Source organism: Microchirus variegatus, assembly GCF_963457635.1.
Source record: "Microchirus variegatus genome assembly, chromosome: 12".
Taxonomy (NCBI): domain Eukaryota; kingdom Metazoa; phylum Chordata; class Actinopteri; order Pleuronectiformes; family Soleidae; genus Microchirus; species Microchirus variegatus.
In genome coordinates, this window is record NC_139813.1 from 13,994,172 (window position 1) to 14,006,716 (window position 12,545).

The 12,545-nt window shown below is 41.1% G+C and overlaps 1 protein-coding gene across 3 annotated transcripts in view; it reads right to left on the bottom strand.

The window, feature by feature from the left end:
• epb41l2 (erythrocyte membrane protein band 4.1 like 2) overlaps window positions 1-12,545 on the bottom strand; it is a 52,073-nt gene that overhangs the window by 5,709 nt on the left and 33,819 nt on the right. For 2 of the 3 annotated variants that reach the window (XM_083898731.1, XM_083898729.1), the window contains exons 14-21: window positions 11,929-12,005; window positions 7,759-7,809; window positions 7,531-7,563; window positions 4,897-5,064; window positions 2,745-2,819; window positions 1,772-2,392; window positions 499-627; window positions 117-215 (exon numbers count right to left, since the gene is read on the bottom strand). In XM_083898731.1, the coding sequence (XP_083754857.1) occupies window positions 117-215; window positions 499-627; window positions 1,772-2,392; window positions 2,745-2,819; window positions 4,897-5,064; window positions 7,531-7,563; window positions 7,759-7,809; window positions 11,929-12,005 (1,253 nt within the window). Of the gene's footprint in view, window positions 1-116; window positions 216-498; window positions 628-1,771; window positions 2,393-2,744; window positions 2,820-4,896; window positions 5,065-6,859; window positions 6,920-7,530; window positions 7,564-7,758; window positions 7,810-11,928; window positions 12,006-12,545 lie in introns of all 3 variants that reach the window. The other variant, XM_083898730.1, reaches the window with a different exon arrangement.

Here is a 12,545-nt window from a genome sequence, read left to right on the forward strand (position 1 = left end):
TAGAGTAGCTGCGTGAACCTGTGTCTGTGTGTGTGTGTGTGTGTGTGTGTGTGTGTGTGTGTGTGTGTGTGTGTGTGTGTGTGTGTGTGTGTGTGTGTGTGTGTGTGTGAGTATACCTTGGTAATGTGTGTGGTCGTTGTAGTACACAGAGATTCAGAAGTGATTGTCTGAGCAGTCATCAACACTCCGGGCTCACCATCGCCATTACCGTCCAACTGATGGGAGGGGAACGACAAGAAAATTAGTTGCAGAACAACTTTCATGTGTGAACTAAACTCTTTGGGGGAGGAACTAAAACACAAAAAACCAATGTGAAGGGAACGAATGATGACACCATGCACTGAAAGGAAGCACTGTGTAAAATGGAACATTATTAATAGGCTTTAAAACACTTTGAGGGTATATGATTCACACATATAATGGAACCCTGAACGGTAACACACACACACAGAGAGAGAGAATACAGGCAAAAGCTCCCTGTGTTACTGAAGTGTGCACCTGTGCGGCTTCGTAAGTGATGGTCTTGGTTTCCGTATGAACGATGGGCACTTCTTTTGTGGCTATCTCGGTTTTCTGGGCTGCAAACGTGTCTGATATAGTCACCATTTCTGTCTTTACCACGGGAGGCTGGGGGAGGGAGAGAGAGATGTGAAGGGGGAGAGGAAAGACGGTTAATGGATTAAACTTGAGACATTCAGACAGTTAGGGAAACACAAACATGTACACTACCGTTCAAAAGTTTGGGGTCACTTAAAAATGTCCTCATCATTATTAAACTTTTGAACGGTAGTGTATTTATTAGCTTTCTGTTGTTAAACTCTCTTCTCCTTAACTGTATAGCTGTAACTGTCCGTGTGTAATGACAACATATGCAAGTGAATGCAGCAAACGTCATGCAAAGTAAAAAAAAATGAACGTCTTCAATGAACGCCACGAAATGCAGAACATGACGGCAGCCGCTTAATGCCGTGTACGAGCAACAGCCACACAAACAGCAGCGCAGCTACGGAAACACCATGCAGCTCAAGAGTACGACACAGCACAAACATGCATAAAAACATGAGCCGATGAAACAAAAACGACTCTCAAAACAGAAACCGGCAATTAAAATGGAAAACAACATGCAAAGATGACATTCAGACGAGCGAGTGGCATTTCCAAAGCGGTTGGCAACGACGATTACCACATTACCGTTACCATGGCGACCGCGACAAACCAATTACACAGGTACAGGGGGAGCATCACTGCCAAAACACACACACACACAATATGCACATGCAAACGCCCACCAACGGTGAAAAACAGCATGCACAATAAAAACATGCATCTAAAAAGCATTTACCCAATTAGGCCCCATTTACTTCACAACACTGAAATACACTGTAGAGTAGGAAGCAGTGACGGTAACACACCACACTATGCACAGCAGGGACTATTGTGTTTGTGTGGAAGATGATGAGATGTTGAATGATATGAATGACATTAAAATTAAGAGTGTGCCAAATCTTGACATCAACAAAAGTAGTGAAATGTACAATAAAAATAAGGTGTTTTTTGTTTGTTTTAACTAGGACTGAAATGAACTTTTTCCACAGGACAAAGATGAGTGTGAGGATGTACATGGGGCTTAAATATTCAACGCAAGCAGGAAGGAAACCCGCACTGTGGAAAAGCAGGAAGGGGGGGGAAAAAAAGAAGTGGGTGTTTCTACAGTTGGTAGGAAGGATCAAAGCCCAGGGAAGCTCCGAAGTTGGCCCAGTGAAGACTTTACCTCAGAGCAACAAATAACCTGTGGCCTGGCTTCTCCGTTCATTCTGGGCTCGTGCTCTTCCTCTACAGGCGCCACAAACCCGGTCACAGCCTCCTCAGACAGGGCCACACCATTCGGAGTTTCTTCAGGTGTCATCATCGGTTCGTCAGCGCTTTCCTCGGTCTCTCTCCCTTCTTTTTCATTCTTCTTCATGTCCTCCTTCTGGGACTCCTCGACCCCGCCACTGATTTCTTCTGCAGGATGAGAGGTTTCGGCTGGAAGGGAAGGAACATCTGTCACCAACATGTTCTGCTCTGCTGTTTTCTCCTCGTTTTTCTTGTCCTCCTCTTCCTCTTCTTCCTTCTCCTCTGGTATTTGTGTATGTGAGATGGACACAGAGACATTTGGATGGTACTCAGCTTCTTCCTCGCTCTCGCTCTCAGATGAAACGCTCTCCTGCTTTGTCGCCTTTGTTTCCTTTGGTGCCGCCACTTCCTCCTGAGCCTTCACTTCCTGTTCTCTTGTTTCCTGGTCTGTAGGTGCGCTGGCAGGCGAGCCAGCTGTGACTGTGACAAGGCCAGGTTTGGTTGCTTTGGAAACTTCTTGGATGACAACGGTTTCTTCGATTTCAACTTCGGCCGTCTATACACATGCACACGTGTACACATAGTGCACGGACACACACGCACACAATGAGGTGCACACGCATACACAAACGCATTGGAGACAAAAAGAAACAAAAACAAAAAAAATGATCACTGAACATAAATTTAAATAAAACAAACTTAACTGAAAATAAATGTATTCCAAAGCAAAATCAGAGAAGAGATGACAACTGTGGATCACAAGTAGGAAGTGAAAAACATGTAGGAAGACACAGCAACAGCCACCATGGCTATGGAAAGATAATGAAATGAGTGAAAGGATGAAGGAAACAGTGGATGAGTGTCATGAGTAGAAGGCTTGTTGGATTAAAAGAGAGAGTAAAGACCACCTTTGCAGATTCTTTGGTATCAGAGATGGTACAATCAGCTGCTGCTGCTGCTGCTTCTGCATGAGGCTCACTCTCCTGCGTGACAGAGAGGTTAGCATGGAAATGATCAATCACACATTAGCAGCGACATCCTCAGTGTTAACAGTTAGTGATACAATGGGGGTTTAAATCAATTAATAATTGGAAAGGGGCCGTTATTTTTGGTCATTAATTCTCCATTATTGTTCCTGGTGAAGTGTCTTTCAAGCACAATCAAGTTCATTTTCCACACAGCGTCAGGTTCATGACAACAGGAGAGACGGGATAAGGAGTAGATACGTGAAGACTTATTGATTGAAGAGTTAGTAAACAGGAGCTTATCTTTACCGACATAGAAAAGAAAAAGAAACACGATTGAAGTCAGCAGTGCCTTCGAAACAGCAACAACACGTCATCGTGTAACAAATGGAGGTCAAAGTCTGCACTTGATCTCGTCGAGTTAAACGCTAAAACTACACAGTAAACACATTAAAGTCTCTAAAAATAGAAACTGCTGCTTAAATACATGTTGCTTTTAACTGTTCATTCATTCTCGAAGATGCAGGTGAAGCAAAGATTAAGCACGAAGCACATTGTCATGGTCACATTAAGTCCACTCACACATTGACAAAGCGTGTCATTCACAGCCGTTAGTTGTTGTAAAGCAGAATCATCATGCCCATTATGACACAAAGGCAATCATTCAGCATCCACAGCAGGCATTACAATCATCTGGAAGGTCTTTAGCTTGTGAAAACATTAGGCGAGCATCCTCCATTAAAGGAAGCGTATTACAGGTTGTCAGTTTACTTTTACGACGTGTGATTAATTAATTCATGAAGCGGCTAAAGACTCTTCGAGTAACACGGACTTTCATTCTCTCAGATACATAATGGTTTCATGAATGAATAATAAAAACGATATGGATTCAAATGAAAGTAGACAAGACTCATAAATGTTAATTTGTAGGGGCAGCACCTCAGTAGTAATAGACAAACATGTGGTTATAACAGCATCTAGTGTTGGTTTAGGAAAACTGCAGAGAGTCTCAGTATCTGAATGAAAGCCAGAGCATGAGTGTCTATATAGAAGTACAGAAGCTGCAGAGAAAAATGGAAGAAATAGTATAGTATGCCGTTTTTGTCAAATTTTAGACCAAAATTGTATTTAAAAAAAGAAAAAAGTCAAATTTTGGACGACATAGTATAGCATGACGTTGTTGTCGCATTTTTTCCCAAAAATTCTCAAATTTTGGAAGACATAGTATGACATTTTTGTCAAATTTTGGACGACATAGTATAGTATAGTATGACGTTTTTGTCAAGTTTTGGACCAAAAATGTTTTCCCCAAAAAATTGTCAAATTTTGGACCAAAAGCTTTCTCCTATCAAAGGCTCTAAGGCGAAATACACACACACACAACTGGGAAGAACACAAACGAAGAGATCACTCTAAAGCACATCACACAAAGTGAAACACAATGATGTGCATGCTTTGCATCCTAATATGATGACATAAAAACTGCAGAAAATGCACGGTGAAAACCAGCACAATATCAGCCATTCAGCAAAAACAAACAGAGCGGAATAAAACCCATATATGCTTGAAAGACCTGTATGAATCTACTAAAGGGATGAGCAGTTCTTAAACATGGAAATGATCTCCCACAGAACAAGCAAAAAAGCGCCCACAAATCCACTGTATGATGATGACAAATTCCAATTGTGACCAAAAGAATCGCGAGAAAACACCTGCTCAAGACTAAGAAAACTGAAAGATCTTACAAAACAATATTGGTAACACTATACATTAGGGAACACATATTCACCATTAACTAGGTGCTTACTAACATACATACAAGCAGCATAGAAGCCCTTTATTAGTAAATATTAAGCATGTATTATGTAGGAAAAATCTTAATTCATATCGTGAGAATGATTACTAATAAAGGGCTAGTATGCTACTTATATATGTTAGTAAGCACCTAGTTAATGGTGAATTTGTGTTCCCCAGATTGTTTTCTTTGCAGCAAAATATGAAAAACCACAGCAAAATGGTATTTAACCAGACAAAAAAAAACCCAGAAATGCTGTCTAATTCAGTTGCAGAGTCATCAACATTCAGACAGACATACCACTTGTTGCTGTTGAACGCGCACTGTCGTAGCAGGGGAGGAGGTGAGACGCTTCTCCCACTGGTTGGTCTTAGGAGGAGAGGGAGGAGGCGCCTCCATAAAGGAGCGCTTTAGCTGGCTAATGCTAGCTTGGTGTTTCAGCACCTCGTCTTGAGTCTTATCATGGTCCTAATGGGGGTGGAGGTTGTGGGGTAAGGGAGATGAGGAAGGGATAAAGAGTCAATGAGGTAAGTACGGTTGAATGGGAGTGAAAGAATAGGATAGAATGAGAAATGTCAGGGGGGAAAAGATGGGAGGAAATTTATGGAAGATGAAGGAAAGGGAACAAGTAGAGAGAGACGTAAGGAAGGAAGGATTTGAAAGTAATAATAGAAGGATGGAAATGAGACATAGGGATGGTAGGAGAGAAAAGAGGGATATAGGGATTGGGAAAACGTTGGTTCAACAGGACCCACGGACATTAGTCTGTCAAAACAAGAAAGATGCCACGTCTCGATGAAGCCTTGAATGAATTCTTAATTTAGTCTTTTCTCATGTATTTTTGTTGTGTGTGTGTGTGTGTGTATAAAAGCAGGCTGCAGCGAAACAGAGCTTCTTTATCATCTTTCTTCAGTGAACCAGGAACAGCTGGGCAGAATGTAAAACATGGAACTGATAGTGAAGACCCTTTCACTCCATCTGTCTCAATATTATCTTATTTGCTATACTTTTATCCTAACTTTTTAATCAATGCTGTCAACAGTTACTATTCTCATCTCCTGCCCTGACCTAATTTCTCTACTACTAACTGTCATGTCTACTGTGGTCAAGAGGTTTGAATTAATCCACACACTGATAGGAATCCGTCTAACCTACTTTACTTTCTCTACCCTCTTTAAGATAATATCAATTAGCAATTAATGAAAGGAAGACTATTGTAGTGCTATAAATACTTCTTTCAAAGCATCACTATCGGTCCCATGTCTCACAAAAGGATGTTTTAGTAAGTTATTAAACCACATGTCACTCAGTGGTAGCAGCCAATCACCAGAGAACAAAAAAGGGATAACTCTTCAGTTGGGTTAGAGAGGCAGGATTAGTCAGGTTAGACAAAAACTGCCTGGTAATAATCAAAAGTTTTTTTTTTTGAAAAAACAACAACAAATATGGATTGGAAACACAACCAGATAAAACACAAACACAGCATTCACCATGCGCAGAGCATGCATAAAAGTCACATTCACACACCAACGACTGAGCCTATTCACAAGGCCGCGATTGCGAACACTCGGGCTGGAAAAAATTCCTTACCTAGTAAATCTCATCTGTACTGTTTAGTATATAAAAATAATTAAAATAAGTATTTTCTTCTATATTTATCCTTATATGTTCAATTGAAAAGGTTACTGTAGCTGGTGTGCAGTTGGGTCGAATCTGCATTACTTTTCCTTTGCTTCGCCATTGGATGACAAGTTAATATTATGTATGTTTGACATATTCAGACCTTGTTAATACGATAAGACCGACGTTGAAACTGCTCTACTATGAGGGACACCAACAATGTCTCGGTTGTTTGGTGCAACAGTGGGTTTACAGTGATAAAATCTGACCAGAGCAGATGGTGAACCCAGATTTTGTGAATAATCCTCACAGTGTTCGTTACCTCAGGCTTCTTCATATCAAATATTGGATGTATGACTTATTTCCAGCCTGTGTCTTCAACATAGCTGCCATTTGTATCCAGACAATTGCAACCAAGTCATATTTTCATTTGTCCAATACTAAAAAATCTTTAAATAACTGGAGATGAGTGCATAAAACAAACATCCACACACACACATCATGCACACAGAGCTTGAGAGTGCCAGAGGGCAGCAGTCTTGTACAAAACAGTCACAGAGGAAGTTGAAGTTCTGATGGCGTCGAAAGTACACGGAAAACATGTAGTTCTTATTTTCAGCCATCAGACGATGCCAGTACCAACCTCCAACATTAAATTACTGTGCCTCACATAAATATTGTCCACATGCACTCTCAATGGACTCTGGAAGGCAGACATACAGCAAAAAAAAAAAGTGAAATTATTTTTTTTTCCGTTTAAACTAGAAAATGATACAAAATAAGAAAAAATTTACAAACATTTTGGAACCATTAGAAAATTATTGCTGATGGTTCTCAGCATTGGCTTGGCGTGTAATGAGTGCCAGAACCATTTTTATTCAAAGCATTCAAAATCACCACCAAACCCATAATGTGTTTTGATTTGATTGTTATCATCATTATGACAAAAAAAAAGAAAGAAAGAGAAACCACAGAAATAAACAAAATGAAAACTGAAACTGCAAAACAATGAACTGCAGCAAAAGCAAACCCGAAAGTGAAGATTTGAGGTGAAAGTGCCCGTCCAGGATCAGTTTTTATACTCAGGCCCAATCTGCAATCCTTATATGAATGAATAGGCAGGATCAGACACCTGAATGGCATTCAAATACTATTTTATCAAAGTACACATTCCAGATTGGGTCTTTAGAACTGAATCCCTGTGCTCACATGGGGCAACTTCACCCTGAAAGAGTGAAAACAAACCAACCGACACAGCAAATGACCGACACACCAAACGCACGATCACATAACCATATATAACAATGTGTGAACCTGAGAGTCGGCAGCCTCGCTGGCTCCAAGTGACTGCAGATGGGTTCAAGTCAAAGAGAGAGTAAAAACAGGTTAGGTTTACCGTACGTGTGCTCCACCACCACACCATAAAAACCACTCCCATTCAATATTCATAATCATCTTTACACGACTACACTCCATTACACCCATTTTGATTTCTTTTTGATTTGCAAAAGCATGCTAGGGAAAGACGGGGCCCGGACAAACCTGGGCGGACGTGGCTTCAACATCACCAGGGCTTACGTCCACCGTCTTAACCTTCAATGCCGTAGCCATGGCGATGGCAGTCATGACAAAATGAGGTGGTGGGTGGTGGTGGTAGGGGGAAAGAGGGGCCAAAGAAAGAAAAAAGTGACATGGACGTGGATGATGGGAACAGCTACGCATGATGTTCTTCCCTGGTCATGTGACCTTTGCATCAAAACCACACACCCATTAAACATGACAGTGGTCAACAGGGAGACGGCAGGTGTTAGGGACTGCTTTTGTGCAATACTTATGTCTGTGTCAAAATATCCTATAAGTGAACAATTTATTTTGTCTATTATTCATCTGTGCAGGTCCTAAACACCAAAGTAACATTTTAATCAAATACTACACTGGGTTTATCTTCTGAATCTATCAGAGATCACATTTCACATTTACACAAAAGTTTGGGGTCACATAGAAATGTCCTTATTTTTGAAGGAAAAGCACTTTTTATCAATGAATACAACATTTAATGAATCAGAAATACACACTTTATATTCTATACAAGCTACTCTAGCTGCAGACGTCTGGTTTTTAATGGAATATGTACATAGGTGTACAGAGGCCCATTTCCAGTGTTCTAATGGTACATTGTGTTTGCCAATCGCGTTAGAAGGCTATTGGATGATTAGAAAACCCTTGAAAACCCTTGTGCAATGATGTTGGCACAGCTGAAAACAGTTTTGCTGGTTCTTTGACGAAAGCAAAGTTATTATTTTGAATAAAAATCATTATTTCTAATCTTGTCAATGTCTTGACTTTATTTTCCATTCATTTTGCAACTCTTTTGATGAATAAAAGTGTGACTTTTTATCAAAAACACAACAAAATTGTATAGGTGACCCCAAACTTTTGAACGCTAGTGTAAATACATCCAGTAATTCATGTATTATTTCCAGCTTCTCTTTTGATTACTACAGTATTTATGAAGAAAACGCCACATGGCCACTACAAAAACATCTACTTGAAATAAGAGGCAGACTGGGAATTAGCGGAGAGTCCTGAACCTCAGGGATTAGAGTTAGTGTAACATTGTTTACTCATAACATTCATCAGTAATAATCAGGGTTACGGTTTTTTTTATATTTATCTGCGTCTACAGTTACGACATCTAATCTACAACTAATCCTTCCTCTGAGCTACAAAAGGCAAAACGCGGCAACTGACATTTCAGTCAAAAGTGCAACTCACCAGTTAATACGGTTATGTTACATCAGCTGACGAGCGTGACGTTAATCTCATTACAATGATTATAGATATGAAAAGCTCTCACAATGTGCTCTACACGTTGTTGTTTTTTGCCCAAATAAACTTAAATACTCTTTCACAGCCTCTGTGTGGTATTTACATCTGGTCATATACCTTTCTTCTATTATTATAATATCAACAATATAGTTATAGTTTCTCTATAACACTGATTATCTTCTGCTAATTCTTAAATAATTTGACAAAAATGTCCTCATTCTATTCTTTGTTCTTAAATATTAACAATACAGTGGGGTTGACAGGGTGCAGGAATAAAAAATAGGTAAAGGTGGTGTTTGTGGGATTAAAGTAGAGCGGTGATACAGACATTAAGTTTACACACACAGAGGGGTGGAAGAGGGTGGGAAATCGGGTTATATGAGTGTGTGTGTTTATGCAGCAGGATCGCACATCTCTTGTGTCCAGCTACCGCTCGTGTGCGCGTGATGTCTGACGCGAGGAGGCGTGTGTGTGAAAGGAGAAGCCAGCTGGCTGAAACCAGAGCCCAGCTGATCCTCGGCCTGATCGCTCGGCCTTTCCGCGTTAAACGCCGGCAAAAGTGCCTTCCGCTGACTGGACACCACATTCTCGAGGTAACACAGGGTCAGACCGAGGGGCGTGGCTAAAATCAGAGCCAAGACCATAGACTGGCTCGCTGTCAGCATCACAACCAAAAGGAAGACGACGAGCAGGCAAGGGAGAAACAGAGGGGAAGGGTTTAGGAGGTAGCGATGCGCGGATGCAGTCAGGTTAGAGCGAGAGAAGAAATTCAGCAGGGAAAACAAGTAGGAGGAAGAGGGCAGAGAAGAGAGGGAGGAGAAGGAAGAGACAGTTAGAGGACAGGTCAAAGACGACACCGAGGGCAAACGCAGCTGTGTCGGGCGAAAAGGACAAGCTGGAACCAAACTAGTGAACCTGGTGGGGAGGCGATGACTAAAAAAGGTCACAAACTGATTCATCTTTACTGCCAAACTGGTGAGATGTTGACTTAATCTGGGTGTCGTAATTTGAGAGGGAATAACGGTAAAAAACTTCAGTTTCTCAGCCGACTTGACGATGAGCTTGAACCCATTTAGGGTCAAAGAGCTCAGTTGGTTTATTAATCCTGAAAAGGGCCTTACAAGCTGACACATCTTTCCATTCTTCCCCGCCGAGAGAAAACACAGAATGAATGAAAAATATTTAACCACTCCTCTCAGAGAGAACCAGCTCCACCAGCCCCCTAATGTAGCTCTGGTTTCAGACACACAGCTCTCCTCGGCTCCCCAAACCTCTGCTGTGAACGTTTGGGAGCTTGTTAATGCGTTAGAAGCTTGAAGGTTTTGTTCAAGGTGTTCGAGATCGGTCAAATTCTCCTCAGAGGCGATGGAAGTGTACGAGGTAGGGGCCCAGGGCGAGCGTGAGGCGGCCGCGTCGTCGATAAGGTCGTCGTCTTCGGAGATGTCTGACAGGCCGCGGTCAAGCTCAGAGATGGAGTCGTGGGATGGGGGGATGGAGGAGAGTGAGGATGATGAGGAGAAGGAGAGAGGAAACATGAAGATCGACTGCTGAAGGAAGATGAGCGCAGAAAAGGAGTGGAAGAAGAATATAATAAAACCAGAGTGAGGGAGATACAGAGGGGGTGGGACACATATTCACACAGCGTGGGAGCAAGCAGCAGGGACGTAAAATACGGAAAATAGGATGAAAAAAAGTAATTCCATTTTTTGTTGTCATGAAATTATACCAAAAATGATGGCATGCATGCAAGAGAGGAGTGAAAACAACAACAATGTGTGAAGGAAAAAAGAGAGAAGGGGGGGAAAAGACATAACATTAGTCAGTGCACAGCACACCACAATAGGTGGTAAGAGTGAACACAGCATAAGCAAGAATACAACTGTGTGCAGAAACGGTGTCAACGGGGGCTTTAAAACGAGGGTTAAGATAGAGACCGGGATCCACAGTGCTGGGGTGTGAGCGAGGAGGAGGCGGAGAAAAAAGGGGGAAGTGGGAGGGGGTGAAACGAGAGGCATGCGTAGCGTACAATAGTGATCCATATTATGCTATATTATAGTGCTGGATATAGCAGAATGGACACTGTCTTGCTAGTGGACATAGACGCTTCATTAAGGACCTGTGAGAAGAGATGTCCTCAGTTTCACTAAAATGATGTCAGTTTAGTCCTCTTTTACATACATATGCACTTATTAAGGAGATAAAAGATCAAACTTGGCTGCCTTCTGTTCTTTGGAGAATTCCACCTTGTAGGAAAAAAAAAGTTAAACACCTAAAAAAAACAAACGGCACAAGTGCAAGACCTAGTGTCTGTGATTTCAGACCAGCAGGCACCACATCAAATTAACTGAGCCGTCCTGATACGATGAGAGCAAGTTATAATTCTGTCAGGAGAAAACAGTTTCATACTTTTTATTTAAGTTCTAATTCCAATTATTATTTACTGGCAGCCTATAATTTGAGCGTCATGTTCATGAATCATTGACTTGGTATAATAATACCAAACCTGCTTCACTATTACCACCCAGAATCAAGCAACAACTTGCTATGTGTCCACAGTTACACATTTTCTTCTTGGCATAACACTCAATATAGAGGTTATAGTTCCTCCCATGTATATATATTACATACTACAAAACAAATTTAATTAAAAATGTAACCCAACCTCTAAGAATGACTGTATGTAATCTATGATATGATTCACTTGATGCTGAGAAAGTTAAAATTGATTGTTAAATATTGATGTCTTTTAGCCCCCGATATAAATAATCTTCCTCTCTCTGACACAGCAGTTGTTCCTGTGGGACAATGTGGCTCCAAATCACTATACCACTGACTAAAATGTTCTCTTAACACACACACACACACACACACTCATGCACACACCTTAGAGTCATCCAGGCGGTGTTCACGTCCATTCTCAGCCGAGTCCCTGCCAGCCTCAGTTATGCTGATCATTGGTGCTAAAAGAAAGAAAAACAAATGTTTCCATATTATACCCCATGAAAGTCAACTTCTCAGAGAATATAGTGGCTCTTGCAGATATAACCTTTAACCAGTTCAAAGCACATAGATTTGGTGATTCATAATTGTCATGTTCAGTATATAGTATTCTTTTTTCACTCGCACATTCATACAGGTTTGCACATTCATTTTTCTGAGAACAAGGCATTGACTTCCATTCATTTGGATAGCCTACCCAAAGCATTATCCCTTATCCTAACCATAACCAGTTCATACCTAACCATAACCCAACCACAAAATTACGCCTTAAACTTGATCCTGAAAAATCCATGAAGATTACTGGTCCTGACAGGGTCAAGGAATTCATACAATAATAACTATTGCCAGAATAAATGAATTAACCAAATGTTATCGCTTTTTTGCAGTGGACTAACATGTCCAGCAGGGGACACCATAGGGCAGTGGAAGAAACCATTAGATCATAGAGAGAAACGACACAGCTGCATGAACATAAACATGGGATCATTTAGCAAAATCTG